The 27053-nt window shown below is 40.6% G+C and overlaps 1 protein-coding gene across 3 annotated transcripts in view; it reads left to right on the top strand.

The window, feature by feature from the left end:
• Window positions 1–609: 609 nt before the first annotated feature.
• The window catches only part of ANKRD22 (ankyrin repeat domain 22), a 28431-nt gene continuing 1987 nt past the window's right edge, over window positions 610–27053 (top strand). Inside the window, exons 1-6 of one of the 3 annotated variants that reach the window (XM_061402730.1) lie at window positions 610–876; window positions 15968–16159; window positions 18161–18268; window positions 18901–19002; window positions 23480–23557; window positions 26701–26799. In XM_061402730.1, coding sequence (XP_061258714.1) covers window positions 856–876; window positions 15968–16159; window positions 18161–18268; window positions 18901–19002; window positions 23480–23557; window positions 26701–26799 — 600 coding nt within the window. In that variant the 5' untranslated portion in view covers window positions 610–855. The remainder of the gene's footprint in view (window positions 877–15967; window positions 16160–18160; window positions 18269–18900; window positions 19003–23479; window positions 23558–26700; window positions 26800–27053) is intronic. The other 2 variants (XM_061402731.1, XM_061402732.1) reach the window with 2 other exon arrangements.

Below are 27053 nucleotides of genomic sequence, written 5' to 3'. Positions count from 1 at the left end.
GATTTACAAGGTTGTTTAGCTGTGAAAGTATTACTTGTTATGCTCAGAATTACAGTACTTATAAAGGAAAATCAAATATGGTAGTACTATAAGTATAATTTAAACCTTTCAAGGTAATTGAATTGACTAGAATGTAAATGGGACTAATTTTTCCAAAATTCAGTTTCTTTTTGAGTTGCTCAAACTTTACTCAGAGATGCCCTTGAAAGTCATTATGAGTATATTTATGTATATAAAATAATATAGCTCACAAATTGGCTTTATTATTTTAGTTTATATTAAAACATCAAGGAATATTAAATGAACTTATCTGTGAATAAAGATAGCAATAATCCATTAGTTTTAAAGTTGATTTTTCACAAAGACATATATGGTTCTAACAAGTGAGTTTGTTTGCACTTAGCCTTTCTTAATAGCCACTGTAACCCAGATTTCAATAGGAAATGTCCCAAACACAGTACCCCGTTTTGAGCCCTGAGTCCTTCCTGCCCCTGTGAGAACTTTCCTTCCCTCTTCAGCTCTGCTTCCTTCTTTTCACATGTCACCATTGGCAGAGTAGGTATGACTCAGAAACCGGTTCCTCGGGGTTGTAACATTAGATGACGCAGGACTTGGGTCATTCATTACATGGTAAACCAATGCCCTTGTTTCACTGGGCTGGGCTCTCTGGAAGGTGTGCTGCTGCCTGGGCTGCTGGAAGAACACTCACCGGCGTGGGAAGAAACGACCTGCCACTGACCGACCTGGGCTTCTAGAGACCTTTCTCTGGACTGGGAAGGACTTGGATATTAACTGGAAATACCTCAAGAAGATTCAAGAAGCTGTAGAGGTGAAGTAAACCCGTGAAGGACCAGTATGGGAATCCTATACTCTGAGGTACGTAAGTTCTCTGGAAATAAGATTTCCAGGGTGTTAAAACTGGCTCCTGCTTTTCAAATGGAACTTCCTATCCCTGTTAATATGTCTCCTTTTCTTCTGCCTAACTTTCTGTAAGAGCTTTAAGTCGAAACAAGGTCCTGTGTGCTAGTCTTTTTGATATGTTTAATATTTTAAAGGCAATATTATTTTGCAGCTCTAAAACTTTAGCTAGACAGAGCCATAGTGTGAACAAGTCATGATGTCCAGATGTTTATGGGGGTAATTTAGATTCATAAAATGAAGTTTATGAAGATGGAGTTAATGGAGTTGTTGTTTTCTGATGTTAAATATCCAGGGGATAAGTAAAACTTGTCCTCAGCTGAATTTTCTAAACAGACAAAAGATAGCCTGGTTCTTTTATAGAACCATTTATATAATACAGAGTAACACCTTTCTTCTTGCTATTTGAAAGGAAATTCAAATATTAGCAATTACTAATAAAGCCTGTACCTATATAGAAGGAAATTCAAATATTAGCATTACTAATAAAGCCTGTACCTATATAGAAGACAGATAAAAACAGAATGCATTTCGATATTTTTCTTTTCATATCTGATGGATACAGAAATACTTTTTCCTATATTGAGAGTAACCAGTTAAAATCAAATAGATTTTTACTAATGTTTTAAAGGAGAACAAGAGAATGATGTTTAAACAAGAGTCCACGAAAGCAAATGATGTTATTATTCACGGTTTGCTCCCTCTCCTCTCTGACACAAATAGCCTGTCTGTCTGCATTTCATTGCAGATGCTCAGTAGAACCTCTTTGGGTCGTTCGTCTATTACTAAAAGCTGTTTCTCAGTGTTGGCAGTTTTGTCTAATGCCAGTTGTGGGTGTGTGTTTCTGTAGTCAACTTGTTCTTTAATTAGTTTATATTTCTAGGTATGTCTTGACCAGCAACTTTAAGCTGGTGAAAAACTCTCATAGATGAAAGTGTCAACACGTATAATATTCTAAAATGCTACTCTGGCTTTTCTTAAACCCTAGATTGCCTAAGTGCCGGGGAGAGGAACTTGTTGAAAATGCAATTTTAAGGGCCTCCCACCCCAGAGAGTCTATTTCACTCAGTTTAGGGTAGGGTCCAGAAACCTGCTTTGTAGAGGAGCCTCTCAAGTGATCCTGATGTAGGTGATCAGCTTACCACCTCTTGGGAGAGAAACCCTGCTTTAGGCTAGTGCTTTTCAAATTTTAATGTGCATACAGGTCACTCAAACATCTTGTGCAAATATAGATTATTATTCTGTAGGTCTGGCTGGGCCTAAGATAATGCTGCTGGGCCAGGACCACAGCTGTGAGAAGCCAGACTATAGTTTTAGCCGTTCCCTTCTCCAAGGGATCTTCCCAACCCAGGGATCGAGCCCAGGTCTCCTGCATTGCAGGCGAATTCTTTACTAACTGAACCAACAGGGAAGACCAGACTGTAGTTTAGGCCCCAGGAATAATTACTTACAGAAATCTCTGTGTGAGCAGTGTAATTGTTAATGGTCTGCTGATGTGGCAGGTGGTTGAGTCAAGGCAAGGCAAGACATAATGAGTTATTTAGCAGTATCAATAAGAATATCCTCAGAAGCAGACTGAATGGTTCACTTTTCAGATATATTGAGGACAAAGCAATGTGGAATTTACTGTGATATTTGAAAGCAAATACAACCACATGCATACACAAACATCATATGCTTACACACATCCCTAAAAGACTTTAACTTACCCAGAAACTCATAGGTCATTTTTCAAAGCTCATAATTAATATTGAATCATGGGTAGTATTGACTGAAAAACATATGCCCAACCTAAAAGTTGAGAGTTACGTTTTATTCAGCAGACACTCTGAGGATCTTAAGCCCAGAAGGCAACATCTCAAGTAACCCTGAGAAAACTGCTCCAAGGAGGTGAAGGGGAAGCCAGGATATATAGGAGCTTTGCAAGCAAGGGCAGGAGTAGGAACAAAAGATTACTGTTAACAAAAAAAAGCTAGATATCTCAAGTTAAAAATTTAGTGCTTTTCCATGTATGGAAAGACACCAGAGTCTGGGCTCACTGAAATCATTTCTTTGATATGCATCTCAGCTATCTGGGGCCTATATCCTGGTTTCCACTTCCTGAGTGTTCTCAGGGCTCACTGTAGGGAGTGGCCGCAGTCTGCTGGCTTCTAGATGGCAGGTTGTTCTTTGTTTTCTTCCTGAGTTCCCTCAGGGCTCACCGGGTCACCTTTGATGGTCAGAGGTGGCTGCAGTCTTTGATGACTTTGACATCCTTTGTTTACTGATATGGGATAAAAGGTATTTCCATGCAACTCAGTATCAAATGATACTACTCTGGATAACTCAAAGAGGTACTTACAACCTGGGCTCACACAGCATCTTAACAAAAGAACAACAAGTTTGTAGATCAGAGGCAAGATGGAAGGAAAAGAACTTTGAGTTCCTAAGGCAGAAAATTGAGGGAAGGCAAATACTTAAGATAGCTAAGGGAAGATGAGAGCTAGTTTCTGTGGATTGCTTTGTTGCCTTCTCTGGGCGGACAAAGGTAATTTTGTGTTTGCTGGTAGAGAAGGAAGGGAGACACCTTCACAAACTTATATCCTGTTTTAGTTAAATAGGAGGGTAGAGAACAATCTTTGTATCTACTTTTTCTCAATTGCTTTTACCTCAAAATAACTGTTACATTAATAAGTGAAAATTGGGGTGCATATTCTGCTACTCTTTAGAGTCGTGCATTGCTAATAGTTATGCTATTTTATATTAATATCTATTTATATTAATACCTAGCATATGTATATTTATTGAGATATAACTGACGTAACATTATATTAGTTTCAGGTGTATAAAGTTATGATTCAATATTTGCATATATTGCAAAATGATCACCACAATAAGTCCAGTTAACATCCATCACCATATGTAGTTAGAATTAAAAAAAATTTTTTTTTGGCCATGTGACATGTGGAATCTTAGCTCCCTGATCAGGGTTTGAACCCACATCCCTGCACTGCAAGCTTGGAGTCTTTACCACTGGATCACCAGGGAAGTTCCTAGAGAAAATTTTTGATGATAACTTTTAGGATCCACTCCCCTAGTTGCTTTCAAGCAAGAACTGTACTGTTATTAACTATAGTTACCAAGCTTACATTGCATCCCAATGACTTACTCATTTTATAACTAGAAATTTGCACCTTTTGACTTCCTTTACCCATTCCCCCCACCTTCCACTTCCTTCCCTCTGTCTCAGGCAACCACCATCTATTCTCAATATTCATGTGTGCATGTGTGTGAGTGTGTGCTTGTTTGTTGTTTTTCATTGTTGTTATTTGATTCCGCGGAGAGTCAGACATGACTGAGCCACTAATCACAGCACAAAAGTTAGAGCATCTGGTATTTATCTTTTTCCGTGTGACATACTTCACTTAGTATAATGTCCTGAAGGTCCATCTTTGTTATGAGCCCCTGTTAAGTTGCTTCAGTCATGTCTGACTCTTTGCAACCCCATGGACATGCAAGCCCGCCAGACACCTCTGTCCATGGGATTCTCCAGGCAAGAATACTGGAGTCGGTTGCCATTTCCTCCTCCATCTATGTTGTTACAAATGGTAAAAGAAATTTTCTCCTTTTTATGTCTGAATAATATTCCATTGTAGATATAGATGTACCACATTTTCTTTATCCATGTATTCACTGATGGACATTTAAATTGTTTCTAATATATTTTTAAGAAAGAAGAAGAAACTAACACAACATTGTAAATCAATTATACTCCAATAATTTTTTTTTTTAAATAGGAGGGAATGAGGGGGCATCCCAGAGTCATTCCTAATGCCTACAGTAGGGGATATGCTCAGAGCTCAGTGAGAGAACCTAGCTTGGAGTGATCACCCCCAGTTACACAAGCTGAACTTTTAAACATGGCTGATTCATTTAAACTCTTATCACACATATCTGTTCATACTATTTACAATAATAACATGTACTTTGGACTTATTATGTGTCTGGCTGTGCCTACCAATGCAGGACACATAAGAGATTCAAGTTCCTTCCCTGGGTTGGGAAGATCCCCTGGAGGAGGGCATGGCAACCCACTCCAGTATTCTTGCCTGGATAATCCCATGGACAGAGGAGCCTGGCGGGCTACAGTCCACACAGTTGTACAGAGTTGGATACGACTGAAGTGGCTTAGCACGCATGCACACATGAGGCAAAGACAGTTTCAGGAACCTGTTCAGAGTTATGCAACTAAAGAATACTTACTGGCTAGAGACCTGTGTATACTCAGGGAAATCCTGCTTACCTGCTGGTGAATCTGCTAAACTCTTTCCCTAAAGCTCTCTAAACAGGCATGTCACCCTCCATAAAGAGGCTGGTCTTAACCACTCTGCTCCCCACGAAGACACACTATGGCCCTTTCCCTTAGTTAGAAGAATAGGGTACTAAATCCAGGTGCCAGTGAGGTACACCTTACTCTCAGCTGTAGAGAAGTGTTGCACTGGGAAGTATTGTTGCAAAACAAAAGTTAGAAAGCAGGAATATGTATAAAAACTTAAAGAGCTCAAGGATTTGTGCTTAGGAGACCTATAGAATCTTCTCTAAGCTCTTATACTTGTCAGCTGGGGAATCAGGCCCTAAGAGGAATGTCTAGAGGATCATATGATAAATGATGTAGCCCTTTAAACTTTAGGAAAGTTGAATGTTAAAATTACCTATGAACAGAGGTGCTTACACACACACACACACACACACACACACACACTCTTGGTATTAATGTTTTAGAAATGAATCTATTTTTCAGATAGGAAGATGATGCCATAGAAAAAGAGCATATGGTTTAGAGAAAAGTGAGATCATATTGAAATAAACAGCGTCTAGAGAAAGCAATTTCAGCTGAACAGGGCTTTTTGGGGAGAGCTGGTACTCCTGAGGAGGAGAGCTCAGTGGGGAGAGAAAGAGAGATGTAATGAGTGGAAAGGCCATTGGAATGGAAATCCAGAAGACCTGGAATTTAGTCCCCATTGTGCCAGAAACTCTTGGCCCTTACAGGAAATCATTTAACCTCTCCAGGTCACAGTTTTGATACCACATAAAACAAGAGGGCTGGGTGAGATCCAGTTCAGCATGAAACACTGTGTCATTCCAGAGGAGGGAAAAGGAGAAGCAAAGGCAGTTGAAAAAAAAAATCCTCCCTCCTAATTTTACAAGCGGTATCTTCTTTGTTTGTTTATTGCTCCCTTTGCAAAATGTTGGCATTATGTATTTAAAAAGAGCACCAAAGAGCATCCAGTTGATGTCTTGATTCCTTCCTTGTATATTTTAAGTATTTTACAAATGATAAGAAGGCACTAAATCACTTTTCAAAGAGGAAATGATAACTTCAGTGTATGAGCGGAAACCAGAACTAAGTGCTAATAAATATTTATTCATGCATTCAGTTACCTATTTGTTTAATCAACAATATTTACTGATCACATACTACATTCCAGGCACGTGCTAGTTCCTGGTACATAGTGATAAAAAAAATCAAAGTGGATCTGGACCTCTTGGAGCTACCAGTGTGAAATGAATATACAAACTGAAAAAAAGAGAATTATATGTAGTGAAAAGAGGAAGCAAGGAAGCAACAGGATAAAGAAAGAGTATCTAAGAGGGGTGTATATATGGAATTAGATTTGACCTGAAAGGCTTCTCTGAGATAGTGACATTCGAGCTAAACTCTGGGGAAAATGAATCAGTCTTAGAATCTAGTCTTGGGGATAGGGTCCTGGACAGAAGATGTATGTGTGGAGAATGTGAAGCATGGGAAGTTGGGCCAATTGGAATAACTGAGCAGCACATGCAAGGCATGCAGGTGAGAGCAGTTCATCCAGGTGCAGGCAATAAGAAGTTTTATTGTCTATTCAGAATTTGTGCTTTCTTGTGCTCAAGTTGTGTCTGACCCTTTGTGACCCTATGGACTGTAGCCCATCAGACTTCTCTATCCATAGCATTTTCCAGGCAAGAATACTGGAGTGGGTTGCCATTTTCTTTTCCAGGGGATCTTTCTGACCCGGGGACTGAACCCACATCTCTTGTATCTCCTGCGTTAGCTGTGCCACCAGGGAAGCCTGGAATTTAGAGATTAATGAATCTGACTCAGGATTGATTTGCTTTTTGTCATCACTGCTCCAGTGATTCTAAATAATGTCAGTTTAACATGGTCCTCCCCACCCTTGGGCAGTCATTGTTTGGCAGAAAGTCCCGGAGTACAGGAAGCAGGAAGTGTGACACTGATCTCTGGTGGTCTTGACCTGTAGCAGCTTGAAGCAGAGTTTTAGCTCCTGGCAGAGACTGATGTCGGGCCATGGCAGTGAGAGTGTCAAATCCTGGCCACCAGACCACCAGGGACCAGGGATCGATGACAAGGCCCTGGCCCCACAGCTGTGTGGAAATGAATTTCTACGTAGAGATGGAAAGTTGTGAAGCAAGTACAGTGTTTATAAGGAGGGAAAAGAGTCCGTATGGAAAGACACACAGGCAGGCTCAGAGAGAGAGCGTGCTGTCCTTGGGGTAGTTTGAATTACTTTTATGGGACGTTTCTTCTGGGTTTCCTTTGGCCATTCACCTTGCTTTGCTGGGTTCTGATATATTTGGTGCATCCCAGGAGCCTCCTAAGTATGCATATGTGTCTCTCAGCCAAGATGGATTCTAGCAAAGAGGCCTATGGGAAGTTGACATCACTTACTATGAGGTGATGCTGCCTCCCCCTCTGACCTTCAAGGAGTCTTTCTGCACAGGTGTCATCTGGAAGGTCTCCTTGTCTTCGAGAATGAGGAATATGTGATCTTTTATCTCTTACCTGGGTAGGGCTCAGCTCCTCTCTTCCTCCAGCTATTTTGGAGTATCTGTCCACAGGGAAGAAACTCCAGTTGTTCAGATTGGGGCCCATCTATCTCCTGCCTCAACACTACTTCCTCCTCAAAGCTCTGCACTTGCTTCTTTTGTGCTCTGAGCTGGTGGGGAGATACAGGGCTTCTGAGGTGCTAAATCTAGCAGTTAGAACCCATGCTTCCTTTGCCCCTTCTCCTCAAACAAGCTTTTGCCTTCTCCTCGTCCTCATCACTGACTGCAGGGCTTCTCAGTCTCAAGTGTGGTCATGATGCTTCTTTAACTTTCTGGCAGTGAAGACAACATCACGTTCTCAAGAGGATCTTTGTTGGAGAAAGAACAGAAAATAGATAAATGTGTGCCTTGCCTTGATTTCCCCTTCACTGCTACTACTCCTTATAACCCAACCATTGCTAAGACTATCCTTCATGTAACATAAAGGATAGTGGACTTAAAGACAACAAACAAACAAACAAACAAAACAACAACAACAACAAATACACCTTGTGCCTTTTTTTAAAATTTGTCTGAAAGAAAGAATTTATTAGGAAATTTAAGTCATAGTATGTAAAGAAAGAAGTCATCAGAAGGAAAGGCTTGAGATTTATTGTACAAATAAAATTAAACCTTCCTGATTGTTCCCTAAGATTTCCTGAATTGAAGAGGAAGAAAATGCTTTCTCGACTTTTCTGGGAAGACATTTTGTTAATATACAAGGCTCTTTACGTGAACCGTGTTGCATCAAAAGCCACTCATCCTTCTCAGAAGTTGTTAGGGAACATTTTAATTCCCCCACACACCTTTTTGCCATGCCATGGAGCATGCAGGATCTTAGTTCCCCAGCCAGGGATCAAACCTGTGTGCCCTGCATTGGGAGCACAGAGTCTTAACTGCTGGACCACCAGGGGAGTCCCAGGGAACATTTTAAATGAGTGGATCTTCAGCATGCAGATGGTTAATAAGCAACTTATCAAGGCAGAGTTCCACATCATCTTTCTTTAGACTGACAGTTAAGGAAGATCCTCTACACTTAAAGGGAAGCAATACTGAGAATGGGAGTGGTGGGAGAAACTTTGCTTTTAGAGAATCTATAATGGTGCAGGCAGCTCAGATTCTTCCATGTTACTAAAAATGTAAACCCGTGGACTGTAACCCACCAGGCTCCTCTGTCCATGGAATTCTCCAGGCAAGAATACTGGAATGGATTTGCCATTCCCCTCTCCAAGGGATCTTCCCAACCCAGGGATTGAATCTGGGTCTCCTGTACTGGCAGGTGGATTCTTTACCCTCTAAGCCACCAAGGAAACCTGAAAAGGTGAGATACAAAGTGGACGGAGGTGGGCTTCTAGCACCCAGCTCTTGACTATTTTTAAGGCCAGACACGTACACTTCCTCTTCTTCTGGCTGGTCTGCGAATTAGATGGGCATGAGGAAGATACACAGGAGAAAATCAATCAAAAGTTTGAGGACATGTTTACATGGGAGAGACCCAGGAAGACTGAGTAGCTCGCCAAAATGGCTGAAACCCTCACGTTAAATACCATCTTAAGCTAAATATGAAGAGGATGTCGGGGTAGTGATTTGAGACTTCAAAGGGGAGGAAGGCAATTCATGTAAAGATGAAAAAGCAGAGAACTTCCCTGGTGGGCAGGTGGCTAAAACTCCATGCTCCCAATGCAGGGGACTCAGACTTGATCCCTGATCGGGAAACTAGATCCACATGCCACAGCTAAGACCCGGTGCAGCCAAAAAACCAAAAATGAACCTTTTTCTTTAAGAAGATGAAAAAGCAAACATTTGGTAGATGGATGTTTGCTGGGCCTGCAGAAACAGTGGGACACAAAGTGGACCCTGGTCTTCAGGCTTTGGTGAGTTTTCCCCATACTCCTTGCAGAGATCTCTGGTGATAGCTCTATTCTGGAACGGGCCTTTTTTTTTTTTTTTAATTATAGTTGATTTAGAATGTTGTGCCAATCTCTGCTATATAGCAAAGTGATTCGGTTTTCCATATACATACATTCTTATTTTTAAATATTTTGTTTATTATGGTTTATCCCAGGAGACTGGATATAGTTGTTTATCCATTCTAAATGTAATAGTTTACATCTACCAACCCCAAACTCCCAGTCCATCCCTCTCCCTCTCCTCAGCCCCTTGGCAACCACAAGTCTGATCTCAACCAATAGTGTATGAGTCTATTGCTATTTCATAGATAGGTTCATTTGTGCTGTATTTTAGATTCCACATGTAAGTGGTATCACATGGTATTTGTCTTTCTCGTTCTGACTTACTTCACTTAGTACAATGATCTCTAGTTGCATCCATATTGCTGCAAATGGCATTAGATTCTATTTCTATATAGGTCATTACCGGGCATTGAGTAGAGCTCCTTGTGCTATACAATGGGCCCTTTCTAGTTATCTATTTTATATATAGTAGTGTGTATATGTCAGTTTCAATTCCCCGGTTTACCCCTCCTCCAATATTTAGCGATGGGGCTTCCCAGCAGTAAAGAATCCACTTGCAATTCAGGAGACGCAGGAGACTTGGGTTTGATCCCTGGGTCAGGAAGATCCCCTGGAGTAGGGAATGGCAACCCACTCCAGTATTCTTGCCTAGAGAATCCCATGGACAGCAGGTTGCAAAGAGTTGGACATGACTGAAGTAACTTAGCATGCACAATAATTAGTTATGTTGAGCATCTTTTTTTGTTCCTACTGACCATCTATATGTCTTCTTTGCAGAAATGCCTAACATCAGTTGGTAAAGAACCCACCTACAATGCAGGAGACCCTGGTTTGATTCCTGGGTTGGGAAGATATCCTGGAGAAGGGACAGACTACCCACTCCAGTATTCTTGGGCTTTCCTTGTGGCTCAGCTGGTAAAGAATCTGCCTGCAATGCAGGAGATCTGGGTTCAATCTCTGGGTTGGGAAGATTCCCTGGAGAAGGGAAAGGCTACCCACTCCAGTATTCTGGCCTGGAGAATTCCGTGGTCTGTACAGTTTATTGTGTTGCAAAGAGTCAGATAGAGCTGAGTGACTTTCATACACATGGCAAAGAATCGTAATAGGCCCTTTTATCTAAATTCTTCAGGTAGCTAAGTGGGAGGTAAAAAGAAAGACATTCTGAGTCTTCAGTTTCTTAAAAATAACCAGCCTAAATTAATCCTCATGCCAAAGAGACACATTTTGGGGTATCAAATTTTTCTCCCCTACATCATTAACCCATTCATCTATTTAAACATAATTGCTATTTATTGAGTAACTGTGTCTATATTTATTTATGATAAAAACATGTTAGCATAAAGCATGAAGGTCAAACCTCAGATTTTCTGGCAAAAAATTCAGCTAATATAAAGTTCTGTTCAAATTTCCTTAGCACCAAATTGTCATTCTCTTTGGTAAGGTTAATGCTTTGACTTCTGTTTTCTATCCCATCATTACTCTCTCAGTAATTATTTATCTGATAACCATCTCTGCTCCTCTTCATTGGCTCCTATGTTTTTAAAAAATAATTGTAAGGGTATAGTTTATACTAATTGAGGGTTTATTATGAGTCAGATCTGAGCTATGTGCTTTATCTATACGGTCACACTTAACCCTTTTTGTAACCTAATAAAGAAGATGTGATTATTAAATGAAGACACAAAGTGAACACAAATTGCTTAAGTGTCCAAACAGCACAGTTGTTAAATGGCAGAGCTGAGATCAGAGCCTAGAAACTCTGCCTCCAGTGCCTGTATTTATAACCACTTGAAACCACCATCCTGTCTGTAAGAGGGGTAGAACTTTGGCCGGACCCTGCTGCTCCCCTCTGGGTACCCACTGGCTCCCTCTTAGCTTTCACTACCAAACTTACAACCCACTCCAGTATTCTTTTCTGGGAAATTCCACAGAGTGTGATCAGAGAGGAATTTGTGGCAAGTCTGGTGTGTGACTCAGTCGTGTCCGACTCTTTTGACCCCATGGACTGTAGCCTACCAGGCTTCTCTGTCCCTGGGATTTTCCAGGCAGTAGTACCGCAGTGGTCTGCCATTTCCTTCTCCAGGGGATCTTCCTGACCCACGGATCGAACCCAGGTCTCCCGCATTGTAGACAGACGCTTTACCGTCTGAGCCACCAGGGAAGTCCAAGCCTGTATGAAATTGACCTCTGAATGGTTATTAATGATCAGATCCAACAATCTTTTCTTGCACTTGACTTTCTTAACTCTATCTTCCTTCTTGAAACTTTTAAACTTTTCTTTTTTTTTTTAGCAGATATTGCTAAATACAGAAACTGTGTGTCTAGGATATAAGAAGCCTAGGAATGATGGAAAAATAAGGTCAGGTTAATACTGTAAATAATGTTGCTCAAATGGGATTGAGAAAACACGCCAAGGCACTGGGCAACTCTTGCAGGAAAACTGTCCACTTTTCCTTTCCTCCTAATATTTAACTCTCAATGAAATTTTGAACAGCCTAAGTAGAGGGAGCTTTGTGTGGAGTCCTGTGTGAATTGTGGGCTCTTAAAATATTTGATCTGGAAAGCCAGATTACTACATGAAAGACTCCACCTTTTTAAATATTTTCAACAAAAATTTTAGAAAAAGAAAAATTAACAATTCGTATAGGATGTCTAACCAAACCAGGAAGACACTTTACTTTTTAACAGAAAAATTAACTCTAGAACCACCTGTTTTTAAGTTTTGGAGACCATCATTTCCCAAAAGCTAGTCCGTGAGTAGTAGTGATCAGAGGCAAAGTTTCACAGGTCTATGGTTAAATTTTTAAAAATGAAATGGGTTTTTCCAAACAGCTTAATCTAGCTAATATGACAGACTGTTTTTTCCTTCTGATTACAGACTGATGTCTGTTGTCAGTGCTTTTATGACTCCGAACTGCTCCCTAGTGGAGATAGCATGCATAACAGCATGGAATTTTCTCATTTGCTTGTGCAAGTCATCCACCAAATCATTGTGTGATGTCTAAATAAAAGTTGAGAGTGACAGTGTAGTCGCTCAGTCGTATTCAACTCTTTGAAATCCTATTGGCTGTATGTAGCCGCCAGGCTCCTCCGTCCTTGGGATTTTCCAGGCAAGAATACTGGAGTGTGTTGCCATTTCCTTCTCCAGGGGATCTTCCGGACCCAGGGATGGAACTCACGCCTCCTGAATTGCGGGCAGGCTCTTTACTGTCAGTTCAGTCTCTCAGTTGTGTCCGACTTTTTGCGACCCCATGAATTGCAGCACGCCAGGCCTCCCTGTCCATCACCAACTCCCGGAGTTCACTCAAACTCATGTCCATCGAGTTGGTAATGCCATCCAGCCATCTCATCCTCTGTTGTCCCCTTCTCCTCCTGCCCCCAATCCCTCCCAGCATCAGGGTCTTTTCCAATGAGTCAACTCTTCGCATTAGGTGGCCAAAGTATTGGAGTTTCAGCTTTAGCATCAGTCCTTCCAAAGAACACCCAGGACTGGTCTCCTTTGGAATGGACTGGCTGGATCTCCTTGCAGTCCAAGGGACTCTCAAGAGTCTTCTCCAACACCATAGTTGAAAAGCATCAATTCTTTGTGCTCAGTTTTCTTCACAGTCCAACTCTCACATCCATACATGACCAGTGGAAAAACCATAACCTTGACTAGACAGACCTTTGTTGGCAAAGTAATGTCTCTGCTTTTGAATATGCTATCTAGGTTGGTCATAACGTTCCTTCCAAGGAGTAAGCGTCTTTTAATTTCATGGCTGAAATCACCATCTGCAGTGATTTTGGAGCCCAAAAAAATAAAGTCTGACACTGCTTCCCCTGTTCCCCCATCTGTTTGCCATGAAGTGATGGGACCGGATGCCATGATCTTCATTTTCTGAATGCTGAATTTTAAGCCAACTTTTCCACTCTCCTCTTTCACTTTCATCAAGAGGCTTTTTAGTTCCTCTTCACTTTCTGCCATAAAGGTGGTGTCATCTGCATATCTGAGGTTATTGATATTTCTCCCAGCAATCTTGATTCCAGCTTGTGCTTCTTCCAGCCCAGCATTTCTCATGATGTACTCAGCATATAAGTTAAATAAGCAGGGTGACAATATACAGCCTTGATGTATTCCTTTTCTTATTTGGAACCAGTCTGTTGTTCCATGTCCAGTTCTAACTGTTGCTTCCTGACCTGCATACAGGTTTCTCAAGAGGCAGGTCAGGTGGTCTGGTATTCCCATCTCTTTCAGAATTTTCCACAGTTTATTGTGATCCACACAGTCAAAGGCTTTGGCATAGTCAATAAAGCAGAAAGAGATGTTTTTCTGGAACTCTTTTGCTTTTTCCATGATCCAGCAGATGTTGGCGATTTGATCTCCGGTTCCTCTGCCTTTTCTAAAACCAACTTGAACATCTGCAAGTTCACGGTTCATATATTGCTGAAGCCTGGCTTGGAGAATTTTGAGCATTACTTTACTAGCGTGTGAGATGAGTGCAATTGTGCGGTAGTTTGAACATTCATAACAATTTAATTTTATAATTAAAAGAAGCTTTGCCTCATTTGCGTTTGGGCCATGTCTTTTTCTGGCTTCTCTTGCAACCTCTCTGCCCACTATTTCTTTTCCTCTTGGCCGATACTACTGATTAATTTAATTAATACTTGTTTTAGTCACTAAATTATGTCCAGCTCTCCGCAACTCCATGGACTGCAGTCCACCAGGCTCCTCTGTCTATGGGATTCTCCAGGTAAGAATACTGGAGTGGGTTGCCATTTCCTCCTCCAGGGGATCTTCTTGACCCAGGGATCGAACCTGTGTCTCTTATGTCTCCTGCATTGACACGTGGGTTCTTTACCACTAATGTCACCCGGGAAACCCAGAAGTGATAATAATAACTTCCACCAACTAAGTATGATTCATGTGCTAGGTATTTTTAGTGTTCTTTAAATACTAATTAAAATAAATCTGAAAATATTTAATGTTTTTCTACTCTCTTCCCAGTGCTGCCCAACACTGCATGAAACTGATCTCTGAATGGTCATTAATGATCAAATTCAGCAATCTTTTCTGGGGCTGTGGTGGTGAATGGAATTAAGTAGTCTCTATTCAAGTGGAATTTCTAGCCTGAGCTTCAGTGCTTCCCCTCAGTCACCGTGGCCTCAACACCTCCTGATTCACACTGGTGTGAAACACACAATTATAAGTAAGAAAAGAGGTATAATTATGCCAGTTGCTGTAAAGGAATGCTGCAGTCAGCAAAGACTTAGATAATATGAAAATAATTTATGACATGAAGGATAAGCTAGAAGTTAGCCAGGTAAGGAGAGAGGTGAAAAGTGTTTTGTTTAGCTTGTTTATTTTGTAGAAGGGGTAGTAAGGGCAGAGGCCCTGATGGGAAAATTAAACATGGGCTTCCCTGGTGACCCAGTGATAAAGAATCCATCTGCCAGTGTAGGAGATGTGGGTTCGATCCCTGGGAAGACCCTCTGGTGAAGGAAATGGCAATCCACCCCAGTATTCTTGGCTGGGAAATCTCATGGACAGAAGAGCTTGGCAGGTTACAGTCCATGGGGTTGCAAAAGAGTCTGACATGACTTAGCGACTAAACAACAACAAATTGAAAAAAAGAGAGAAGTTCAGAGGGAGAGCGAAGAGGGAAAATTAGGCAAGATTAGGTAGGCTCAGAACCTCCCACTGTGTTTTGCAAAGTTCCTTATAATGCTTTATAAAATAAAAAGCATCTAATTGCAACTAATTATATAATTCATTATTTGTATATTATTTGTCTGAAATAGGTCTTTCCCACTGTGCAGAGCTCCTTGGTGGGGTGTGCTGGAAGGGAGCAGGTGGTCATATGTCTTTAACTCATTGTTTGGTGCTGCCCTGAACTCCTCCCATAGGCTGATTTCATTTTAAGTAAAATCCTGCTTTCCTGACAGACATTAATCCATGAACCCAAAACATGATTTCCTTACTGAGTTGGTAATATCGTAGCCATTCTTTCACTCGCTGGTCTTAGATGAACATGCCTGTGTGCCAAGCAATTTAGGAAATCATAACAGGTTCCTTGTGTCCTTATGCTTGTCCTAGACTTAAGACTAGGCATAATGGAGACCCAAGATCTCATCTACAAAGCAGAGGACAAGTGTTCCAAAACACTGAATTTCAAGGTATCAGGTGATTTTTTTTTTTTTTGGCTGTAGTTTAATTATTCCTGTTTCAAAGCCTGCTTTTGTTTTCCTCTCCTCAGCCCATCTGCCAGGCGGCCTATCAGAATGACCTGGGTCAAGTGTGGCGGTGGGTGAGGGAAGACGGCAGCTATATCAACATCCAAGACGGCTTTAATGGAGACACCCCTTTGATCTGTGCTTGCAGGCGGGGGCACATGAGAATTGTTTCCTTCCTTCTGAGAAGGAATGCTGATGTGAATCTCAAAAACCAGGTGAGGCTGTGACCGCGGTGATGCCTTTCCCCCTTGGCGCAGTGGAAGCAGTGGGCGGCATTTGCTTGTTGTTCGCAGTTCTTAATACAAACAAAATTTTTTTTGGCCTTACTTTAGAGAGACTGACACTTATTGAGGCCATGTTATTGGCCTAAAAAGCAAAATAAAGCCTAATTCCATGGGTAGGTATAGTTCCATGAGCAGGCGTATTTTGTTGGTTTTATAGCGATTATGTCCTTGCATTTATGGAAAAAAACAAAACAAAACAGGAATGGTTCACTCATTTGTCTGCAAAGAGTAACTTCCTTTCTTTTCCTCCTTCTCCTCCTCCCCAGGCTTCTCTTTGCCCTTCTTCTTTCCCTGCTCATCTTCCTCACTATTACAAAAGTAATTGGCAAGAGTCCCTGGAAAACAAGTATTGACCTGGTGCTGCTATTTCATTAGTTAGACTTTTGTCTACTATGTCAATGTTCTGATCTCCAGAAGATTCTATAATTTGCTTATGGAATAAAAGAATTTCAGTAAGACATTTGCAAAGAATAAATATGAAGCTACCTGAAACCAGACAGGAGATGCTGTGAACATCCTTTCAGAACCCGATGGGAATGTCCAATTCTGGCATCACAGTAAAGCTGACATTTAAAGCACACTGAATAAATATTAAAAGTCACTCTTTGTAATAATTGTGAATGCCCAGTACCAACTCGAGTACATTCAATGGCAGAAAATAGCCCATAAGGCCCCACCTGCCCCTTCCAAGTCACTTCAAACTCCACATTTGGAGTAATAATATATTATCAGAAAATGGATCACTGCTGGACTTTCTTATTTGTGCTTCCTATTCTCTGTGTTGTTGGGTTTAAAAGCAAGTCACGGCTGGGCTGAGTCTAACAGATAGGCAGTTTAGTGGAGTGTGACATGATTGCCCCAGCACCCAGCTGAGGAACCAGGTGGGTGGCCTTGTGGTGAGAGCGGGCAGCCAAGACAGATGTGTCTGGGTTCATGCCCTCTCAGGAGACTTGGTGGTTAGGAAGCTGAGAGAGGGAGATGTTTGTCAACACCAAGACGGGCTGAGGAGGCAGCTTAGCTCTGTTTGGCAGAGAACCTGAGCCAGCCTGCTCATGGAGATGATGGAAAGGACTTCAGTGGATACTTAAGTAGAGATTTTATGAGAAGTGGTATTTGGTCTGCAATTTAAAAAATATTTTTAATGTTTTTTTAAAAGGTTTAATCTGTTACATTTTCCCCTATTATTAATTCTTATACATTAATAATTTGAACTGATGCTTTCTCATTTCTTGGGTCTAGGAACTGCCTTCAGGAAGTTCTCCTAACCTAGGAGTTAGGAGTAAGGACTCCTAACCGGAGTCCTTAAAAACAAACAAACAAAAAGCTCTGGTGTGTACCGTTGATGATTAAAGAGGGGTGGTGGTGGTAGCTTAGTTGCTAAGTCGTGTCTGACTCTTGTGATCCCATGGACTGTGGCTTGCCAGGCTTCTCTGTCCTTGGGGATTCTCCAGACAAGAATGCAAGAGTGGGTTGCCATGCCCTCCTCCAGGGAATCTTCCTGACTCAGGGATCAAACCCAAGTCTCCAACCTGCACTTCCCGCATTGTAGTTGAATTCTTTATTGCTGAGCCACCAGGGAAGCCCAGATTAAGGACTAACTATAGATTTTCATACTAAATTCAGTCCTTTGTTTATATCTCAATGTATTTTTCCCCCAAACTGAGTGTGATAATCCATCTTTTGATAATTCGTAAAATGTACATTTTATTTACTGTCTTCTTCTGTGGCCCAACTTTTCCTTTCGACTGTACTGTGTTCAACATTCTGGTCAATGAAAGCAGGGTTTACTCATTAGATGTACTCTTCAGAAAAGGGTGCCATGGGTATCACAAAAATAAAAATCACAGACTAAATTGTTTGATATTATAATTTAAAAATCTGACTTTTGAAAAAGTGTTTCATTAATAAAGAGTCCTTTTATGGATTTTTTAGAAACAGAGAACCTGCTTGCATTATGCCGTGAAGAAAAGATTTACCTTCTTTGATTATCTACTCATTATCCTCTTAATGCCTGTCCTGCTTATTGGGTATTTCCTCATGGTGAGTACAATACTCATGAGATAAGTGAGTAAGAGATCGTCAGCATGAGTCATTTTTGCTACACTGGTGAGATGTAAATAAATGGTAACAAAAATAAGCTCTTGGTTTGTATTCTATAAATCGCATTACCAACATATATGCAATACTATGATTGAAGTAAAGCAAGAAGAAAGGAACCCAGGTCAATCAATCAATGATAAAATAATCTATGCAATGTTTATTCGGAAAAATAAATTAATTTTGATTACGAATCTTCTGAAGGAAAAGCAAAAATTCTAAATATTAAAAAAATCCCCTCCCTACTGTTTATTTTCTCTCTCTCTCTCTCTCTTTTTTTTTTTTTTATAAGGAGAGTGTAAGTCTGTACATATCTTTCTGAGTTTCTGACTTTTAGGACCCACCCTGGTGTGAATTAAAAAACAGATCCCAGGAGATATGCACCAGAAGCTGAAAAACATAAGAGATCTTTACGGAGAATTTGAAGCCCACCTTTCCCCTTGGTAGATTTATTCATGCTTGCAGGAATCTTTGGAGTGCAGTAATCTGCTTGCATAAAGAAAGATGCAGTTGGTATATGAATATAGTCATATTATGAATAGAAAATTAAGCTTGAGGTTTTTTTCCCCAAATAGAGTGACAGGTTTGCACTGACTCATTCAGTTTTTCCCATCTGGTTCTTCTTTTGGCAAGCTCCACGTTTGAGAGATGACTCAACATATATGCAATTTATTTCAGTTAAGTGACCAACTCCCTTCCCTTCTGGCTAATAGACTATAGGTGTTAGTTATTCTTGTCAACATAAGCTCCAGAACAAACTCTGCCACTAGGCAATGTGATTATCTCCTTGAGTAGTTAAATGTTATAAATTTTGAAGAACTATAATTAAATTGGCAACATTGATTCTGAGGCTTGGATTTATGAGAGAGAGGGAAAACTATAATTCACTGACAAACATATAATCTGTTTATACTCTCAAAAAGTTCTTAAAAATGTATATTTAGTCCACAGCATTTGAATGTTTGTAGTTTTGGTGTGTGTGTGGGGGGGGGGCGGAATCTGCCTTCACTTCCAAGCCTTTTCAGAGATTTTGAGGAAAAAGTCTCAACCATGATTGGTCAGGCTGTTTCAGAATTTGTTGACACACAAACTTGCTCTCTAAAACAGTACAGTGTTTAAAGCTGGAGCCTGGGCAAAAAAGATGAATTACAGTGAATGAGTCAACTCTGATTGTACATGTATTATATTAATTCATGGGAACTGAAGTTGTAGATATAATGGTCATCTGAGTTAAATTCACCCATTCCAGTCCATTTCAGTTCACCAATTCCTAGAATGTCGACGTTCACTCTTGCCATCTCCTGTTTGACCACTTCCAATTTGCCTTGATTCATGGACCTTACATTCCAGGTTCCTGTGCAATATTGCTCTTTGCAGCATCGGACCTTGCTTCTATTACCAGTCACATCCACAACTGGATATTGTGTTTGCTTTGGCTCCATCCCTTCATTCTTTCTGGAGTTATTTCTTCACTGATCTCCAGTAGCATATTGGACACCTACCAACCTGGGGAGTTCCCCTTTCAGTATCCTATCATTTTGCCATTTCATACTGTTCATGGGGTTCTCAAGGCAAGAAAACTGCAGTGGTTTGCCATTCCCTTCTCCAGTGGACCACATTCTGTCAGACCTCTCCACCATGACTCTCCTGTCTTGGGTGGCCCACATGGCATGGCTTAGTTTCATTGAGTTAGACAAGGCTGTGGTCCATGTGATCAGATTGGCTAGTTTTCTGTGATTATGGTTTCAGTATGTCTGCCCTCTGATGCATATTGAAAAGCAGAGATATTACTTTGCTAACAAAGGTCCTTCTGGTCAAGGCTATGGTTTTTCCAGTGGTCATGTTGGGATGTGAGAGTTGGACTGTAAAGAAAGCTGAGCACTGAAGAATTGATGTTTTGAACTGTGGTGTTGGAGAAGACTCTTGAGAGTCCCTTGGACTGCAAGGAGATCCAACCAGTCCATCCTAAAGGAGATCAGTCCTGGGTGTTCATTGGAAGGACTGATGCTGAAGCTGAAACTCCAATACTTTGGCTACCTCATACGAAGAGTTGATTCGTTGGAAAAGACCCTGATGCTGGGAGGGATTGGGGGCAGGGGGAGAAGGGGACTACAGAGGATGATATGGCTGGATGGCATCACTGACTCGATGGACATGAGTTTGAGTGAACTCCGGGAGTTGGTGATGGACAGGGAGGCCTGGCGTGCTGCAATTCATGGGGTCGCAAAGAATTGGACATGACTGAGCGACTGAACTGAAGTTGTAAATTTGTGATGCATAAGGAATAAATGACATGAGAGGAAATAATCTGGGAAGGGATCAGAAAGGACTGTATTACATGAGAGGACAGGAGGAGAAAGGCAGATATTGAGGTGGGAGGGAACTGCAAAGAGAAGACAGCTGGATTAAATCAGATCAGATCAGTCCAGTGTTTCTCATGATGTACTCTGCATATAAGTTAACTAAACAGGGTGACAATATACAGCCTTGATGTACTCCTTTTCCTATTTGGAACCAGTCTGTTGTTCCATGTCCAGTTCTAACTGTTGCTTTCTGACCTGCATACAGATTTCTCAAGAGGCAGGTCAGCTGGTCTGGTATTCCCATCTCTTTCAGAATTTTCCACAGTTTATTATGATCCACACAGTCAAAGGCTTTGGCATAGTCAATAAAGCAGAAATAGATGTTTTTCTGGAACTCTCTTGCTTTTTCCATGATCCAGCGGATGTTGGCAATTTGATCTCTGGTTCCTCTGCCTTTTCTAAAACCAGCTTGAACATCAGGAAGTTCACGGTTCACATATTGCTGAAGCCTGGCTTGGAGAATTTTGAGCATCACTTTACTCCTGTGTGAGATGAGTGCAATTGTGTGGTAGTTTGAGCACTCTTTGGCATTGCCTTTCTTTGGGATTGGAACGAAAACTGACCTCTTCCAGTCCTGTGGCCACTGCCGAGTTTTCCAAATTTGCTGGCATATTGAGTGCAGCATTTTCACAGCATCATCTTTCAGGATTTGGAATAGCTCAACTGGAATTCCATCACCTCCACTAGCTTTGTTCATAGTGATGCTTTCTAAGGCCCACTTGACTTCACATTCCGGGATGTCTGGCTCTAGGTCAGTTATCACACCATCATGATTATCTGGGTCGTGAAGATCTTTTTTTTGTACAGTTCTTCTGTGTATTCTTGCCATCTCTTCTTAATATCTTCTGCTTCTGTTAGGTCCATACCATTTCTGTCCTTTATCGAGCTCATCTTTGCATGAAATGTTCCTTTGGTATCTCTGATTTTCTTGAAGAGATCCCTAGTCTTTCCCATTCTGTTGTTTTCCTCTATTTCTTTGCATTGATCATTGAAGAAGGCTTTCTTATCTCTTCTTGCTATTCTTTGGAACTCTGAATTCAGATGTTTATATCTTTCCTTTTCTCCTTTGCTTTTCACTTCTCTTCTTTTCACAGCTATTTGTAAGCCCTCCCCAGACAGCCATTTTGCTTTTTTGCATTTCTTTTCCACAGGAATGGTCTTGATCCCTGTCTCCTGTACAATGTCATGAACCTCATTCCATAGTTCATCAGGCACTCTATCGATCAGATCTAGGCCCTTACATCTATTTCTCACTTCCACTGTATAATCATAAGGGATTTGATTTAGGTCATACCTGAATGGTCTAGTGGTTTTCCCTACTTTCTTCAATTTTAGTCTGAATTTGGCAATAAGGAGTTCATGGTCTGAGCCACAGTCAGCTCTAAGGAGCTTCCTAAATGATAAAGGTGCTTAACTCCAGGACATACCCACTTGAATAGGGACAGCCATGCTCCCTACACAGTGGAATGGTGGGGGATGCTCAAAGTGTCCTGTGATGAGAATCTCAGAGGACTAGGCAGAAAAAGTGGATTTCCGAGGACCCTAGTTAATTTCATTCATGTTTTCAATCATTCACCACATACTTATTTTTTTTTAATTTTATTTTATTTTTAAACTTTACAAATTGTATTAGTTTTGCCAAATATCCAAATGAATCCACCACAGGTATACATGTGTTCCCCATCCTGAACCCTTTATGTGCCAGACACTGTGCTGGGTATTAGGAATACAATGATGCACCAAACAGGTTTGGTCCTTGTCCTCATGAGAGTTAGATGGTAGTGAAGAATGAGTCACTCAATCAAACAGTGAAAGAAACTTACGAAATTCTCATGAGGTAGTTGGTACACAGAGGTGGTCAATGGAGAGGGATGTTGCCTGGACAGGTAGGTCAGAAAAAGCCTGCTGGAGGAAGAGGGGCATAGGGTGAGATATTTACCAGGCAAAGAAGAAAGAGAGGAGGCTTCTAGGCAGAAGAAACATTCAGTGCAACTCTTCTATGGCACAGGGCAGCCTGTGGGGATGAAAGACAGCTGCTGCTGCTGCTAAGTCGCTGCAGTCGTGTCCGACTCTGTGCGACCCCATAGACGGCAGCCCATCAGGCTGCCCCGTCCCTGGTATTCTCCAGGCAAGAACACTGGAGTGGGTTGCCATTTCCTTCTCCAGTGCATGAAAGTGAAAAGTGAAAGTGAAGTCGCTCAGTCATGTCTGACTCTTAGCGACCCCATGGACTGCAGCCTACCAGGCTCCTCTGTCCTTGGGATTTTCCAGGCAAGAGTACTGGAGTGGAGTGCCATTGCCTTCTCCGGATGAAAGACTAACAGAGGCCAATGTGGCTGGAGCAAGGTGAGCCAGGGGGTGTGGTTGAGATGGCTGAGGCCATAAGCGGAGGGTAGAATATATGGGGATTGCCACAGGCTGAAGATTTTGCTTTTGTCCCCAGAGCAACGGGATGTTATAGAAAGGTTTTGAGTGAGGAAAGGAAAGACAGGTCACTGGACTCCAGCCTCAGTAGCATTTGGCAGGTCTGGGATGGTGCCCTAGATTTTGCATTTCTAGGTCCCCAGATGCTGATGCTGCTACTCCAGGATTACACTCTGACAACTATGGCTTTCCCTAGTTGTTATGGGAGGGCAGGGGGGAGGTGGGGAGAATTTAAGAATGATGCATAGATGCAGGGGGATGTTGGGATTAAAATAAAGCCTATTGATGGGAATATTCCAGATATTAGATGGAGACAATGTTTGTAAATAACCCTCTCTTGTTCTTCTTGTGCTTGCTGTTGTAACAGGTGTCAAAGACAAAGCAGAATGAGGCTCTTGTACGAATGCTGCTTAATGCTGGTGTTGACGTTAATGCCATAGACTGTGTAAGCTTACATTTTTAGTCACTTTGAAATAACATTCAAAATGGTATTTATGGGTAGTATACTTGTCTCAAAAGAGTCAGACATGACTTAGCAACTGAACAACAATACTTGTCATCTATAAAGTTGCTTGTTTTTTATTTTGTGAAACACTTGAACAGTTAGTTGCTCCTTCCTCCTTTCTTGCCTTTCTTCTTCCCTCCCTCCTTTGCCTCACTCCCTCCTGCCCTCTTTTTTCTTCTTCATTTTTACTATGTCAGGCAACCTTGAGATTGCCACTGATCTCATGGGATTAATACTTTTATTGAATATAGGACATTTTTAAGAGAACTGCTCCACCAGTAGTGGGAAGGTAATAAAAATGGAGGCTCTGATTACAAAAGTGCATTCTCAGTAGTTAAGCTGGAACCCCAATGCCTGTGCGTAAACCTTGCCGGTTGTTACGTATGCGAGTTGTGGCAAGTTTTAAACTTACCTGACTCTTGGGTTTCCTTATCTGTAAGATGGGGACATCACTAGTTCCTACAAGGCTCATCATGTGATGCACTGAGCAGAGTAACTGGCACACAGTAAGTGCTCAATGAATCCTAACAGCTGTTGCAGCCAAAACCCCAACCCACTGGTGAGAAGGTCCCCAACTGCAAACCAAGGAAAAATAAGGGCAAAGGTCAAAGAGAAATCCAAATGACAGTAAAAACAGTGATAACAGAAGCAGTGTAAGCTACTTTCTTCCTGTTTAAATATAAGATTTTGTTTTCACCTTTTGCTCCATACCCATGTACTCATCTTCTCTTACATGATAATATAGGGATCAGAAGTTTACTGGCATGAAATTTTGCTTATATTAGTAAAATGAAACTTTGATTCCCAGTTCTTTATTGAAAGGGCACGCAAGTTGAAATTTGATCCTAAGAAAACCAATATTCTTAGGTTTTCTTTACGATCCATGCTGTGTACATCCATGCTGTGTATTTTATGCTGTGTACATCTGTGTGTGTGCATGTTTATTACCATTTTTGTGTGATGAAAAAATGTCCCTACCCATGTTTGCATTATTGTAGTTTTAGTTTTGGTTATATCGGTATTGTTTAAATGGAGGTAACACACTCTGTGTGTGTGTGTGTGTGAGAGAAAGAGACAGAGACAGGGAGAGAGAGAGACAGAGAGAGAGAGAGATACAGGAGGAGAATGCCCAAGAGAATACATTTATGAAATTAATGTTTTCCCTTTTATTTAGGGTAGAATTTTTGGATTAATTTGGATAGACTGTGCATCATCATTTTCTTAGATAACTTTAAAATGTATTAAGTAAGATATTTAAAAAACCTAAAAGGTTTGTTGCAGGTATTGCTTGGTTTTCTTATTTAAATTCAAAAGGTATATTTATTTATTTTTTCTTTTTTTTTAATAGTTTTTGCTTTAAGTATTGTCTAGCCATTTGTGGTTAGAGACTGTATGTTTAAATGGAGGTAACACACTCTGTGTGTGTGTGTGTGTGAGAGAGAGAGAGAGAGAGAGAGATACAGGAGGAGAATGCCCAAGAGAATACATTTGTGAAATTAATGTTTTCCCTTTTATTTAAGGTAGAATTTTTGGATTAATTTAGATAGACTGTGCATCATCATTTTCTTAGATAACTTTAAAATGTATTAAGTAAGATGTTTAAAAAACCTAAAAGGTTTGTTGCAGGTATTGCTTGGTCTTCTTATTTAAATTCAAAAGGTGTATTTCTTTTTTTCTCTTTTTTTAATAGTGTTTGCTTTAAGTATTGTCTAACCATTTGTGGTTAGAGACTGTATTGGATGACTTCTGATGTCTTGTCTAATTCAAGATTCTGCTTATTTAGTGTTATTTGTACAACTAAAATATGTAAAACACGTGTAATGTTTTGAAAGATCATTTCATCCAGAGCTTCTTAGTTTCTAACTTAGTAGTTGATGATTTTCAACTTGCTACACCAAGGATGCATATAAATGAGTCAACAGAGAATGTATCTATTTTAAAAAATGTGTTTGTAATAATAATTGCAAACTTAATTTCCCTTAAAAAAGGTTTACAACTTTGCCTATGACTGAAATTTCCCTAGGACATTTTTCTCACTATGTCTCTCTCCATCTCTGATAGAAAAATCACATTTCTGCATACACACAAGCACATACATGCAGACACACTCTTTCCCCACTATTTTTCAAAAACCATCTAAATATTAAGGTCCATTTTCCAAATCTAAATAATGTAGTATATTGCATTTTTAGGTAATTAGATCCTATTTATTTCACATGGAAAAACTCAGATCCAGATCTTCATTTAACATGTTATCATTTAATAAAAAATAAGTGTTTGCAGCATTATTTCCTATGATCTTAGAGGAATTTCTGGGGAATAAGATCCAGAGTCAATTTTATTAGTCTTGACAGTCAAGCATACTATTTCTTCACTTCTTGAATATTATTATTCAAAATCATAGTTATTTGGCTGCTTTTTAAAAGACAAAATTTGGGGCATGAATATCTCAGCTATAAATTTCCTTTGACTGTCAGTGTTTTAAATTAGACCCACGCAGCAGCAGCAGCAGTAGATCTGCTATTGTATAGCATAATATAAGCTATAATATAATATAATAATATAAGCTTATAACATAATATAAGCTACAACAAAGCAAGGATGAGCAATGACCATGTGGACCAGCACTGATCTCGTAGGTATGCTATAACATCTGAGCACCAGCAACCTTCTTCAGACTGGAGGCATTTTGATTATGAACCATAAAGGATGATATTTGTAAAAACTTGTGAACTCTTTAAGAGAAAAGATGGTAACATAATCAAGGTGGTGATTGTCCAGAATTGTAGAAAGAAACCCTGGGATAGTTCAGCATCAGCCTTTTATAAGCGGAATTTGTTTAGTCTGGAACAGAAAGCAAGAAGGGACGATATGGATGACTTACAGGATGTTGATAATATACACACTGAGGCAGAACAGGCTTTTTGAGCACAAGAAATGCAATTGCACGTGGATGGTTTGCAGACTGTTGGTTTGGCTTAGCTGTGTAAGACAAAATATGAAAAGTACTTGCTGAAGAAGCCACACGTACGGTGTGTAAGGTTCCGATGGAGCCGTTGTATTGTTGGTCTTTTGTGTTTCAGTATGGCTGCACTGCACTACACTATGCCTGTGAAATGAAAAACCAAACGCTCATTCCTCTGCTCCTTGAAGCCCGTGCAAACCCCACAATAAAGAATAAGGTAAGGATCTGTGGACCACGGTCTGAGGTCCTTCCAGCAGCATCACCTTCTAACGTTGGCCTTGTGTTGACATAAATAAATTGCCCCTGAAGTTGTTAATAGCAAATTATTAAGGAATCAAGTTATCCCATTAAAGTTAGAACCCAGTGACATTCAAAGCCCTTGCCAAGCCTGAGTCAATCACACTAAACTATTTACTAGATCCTTTGCATTGACATTTGACTTTCTTGGTGATAACTACAGTTTCTTTTTCT

The sequence above is a fragment of the Bos javanicus genome, chromosome 26, assembly GCF_032452875.1.
Source record: "Bos javanicus breed banteng chromosome 26, ARS-OSU_banteng_1.0, whole genome shotgun sequence".
Lineage (NCBI taxonomy): Eukaryota > Metazoa > Chordata > Mammalia > Artiodactyla > Bovidae > Bos > Bos javanicus.
The sequence above is the reverse complement of the archived record's forward strand: the minus strand, read 5'-3'. Positions and strand labels throughout refer to the sequence as shown.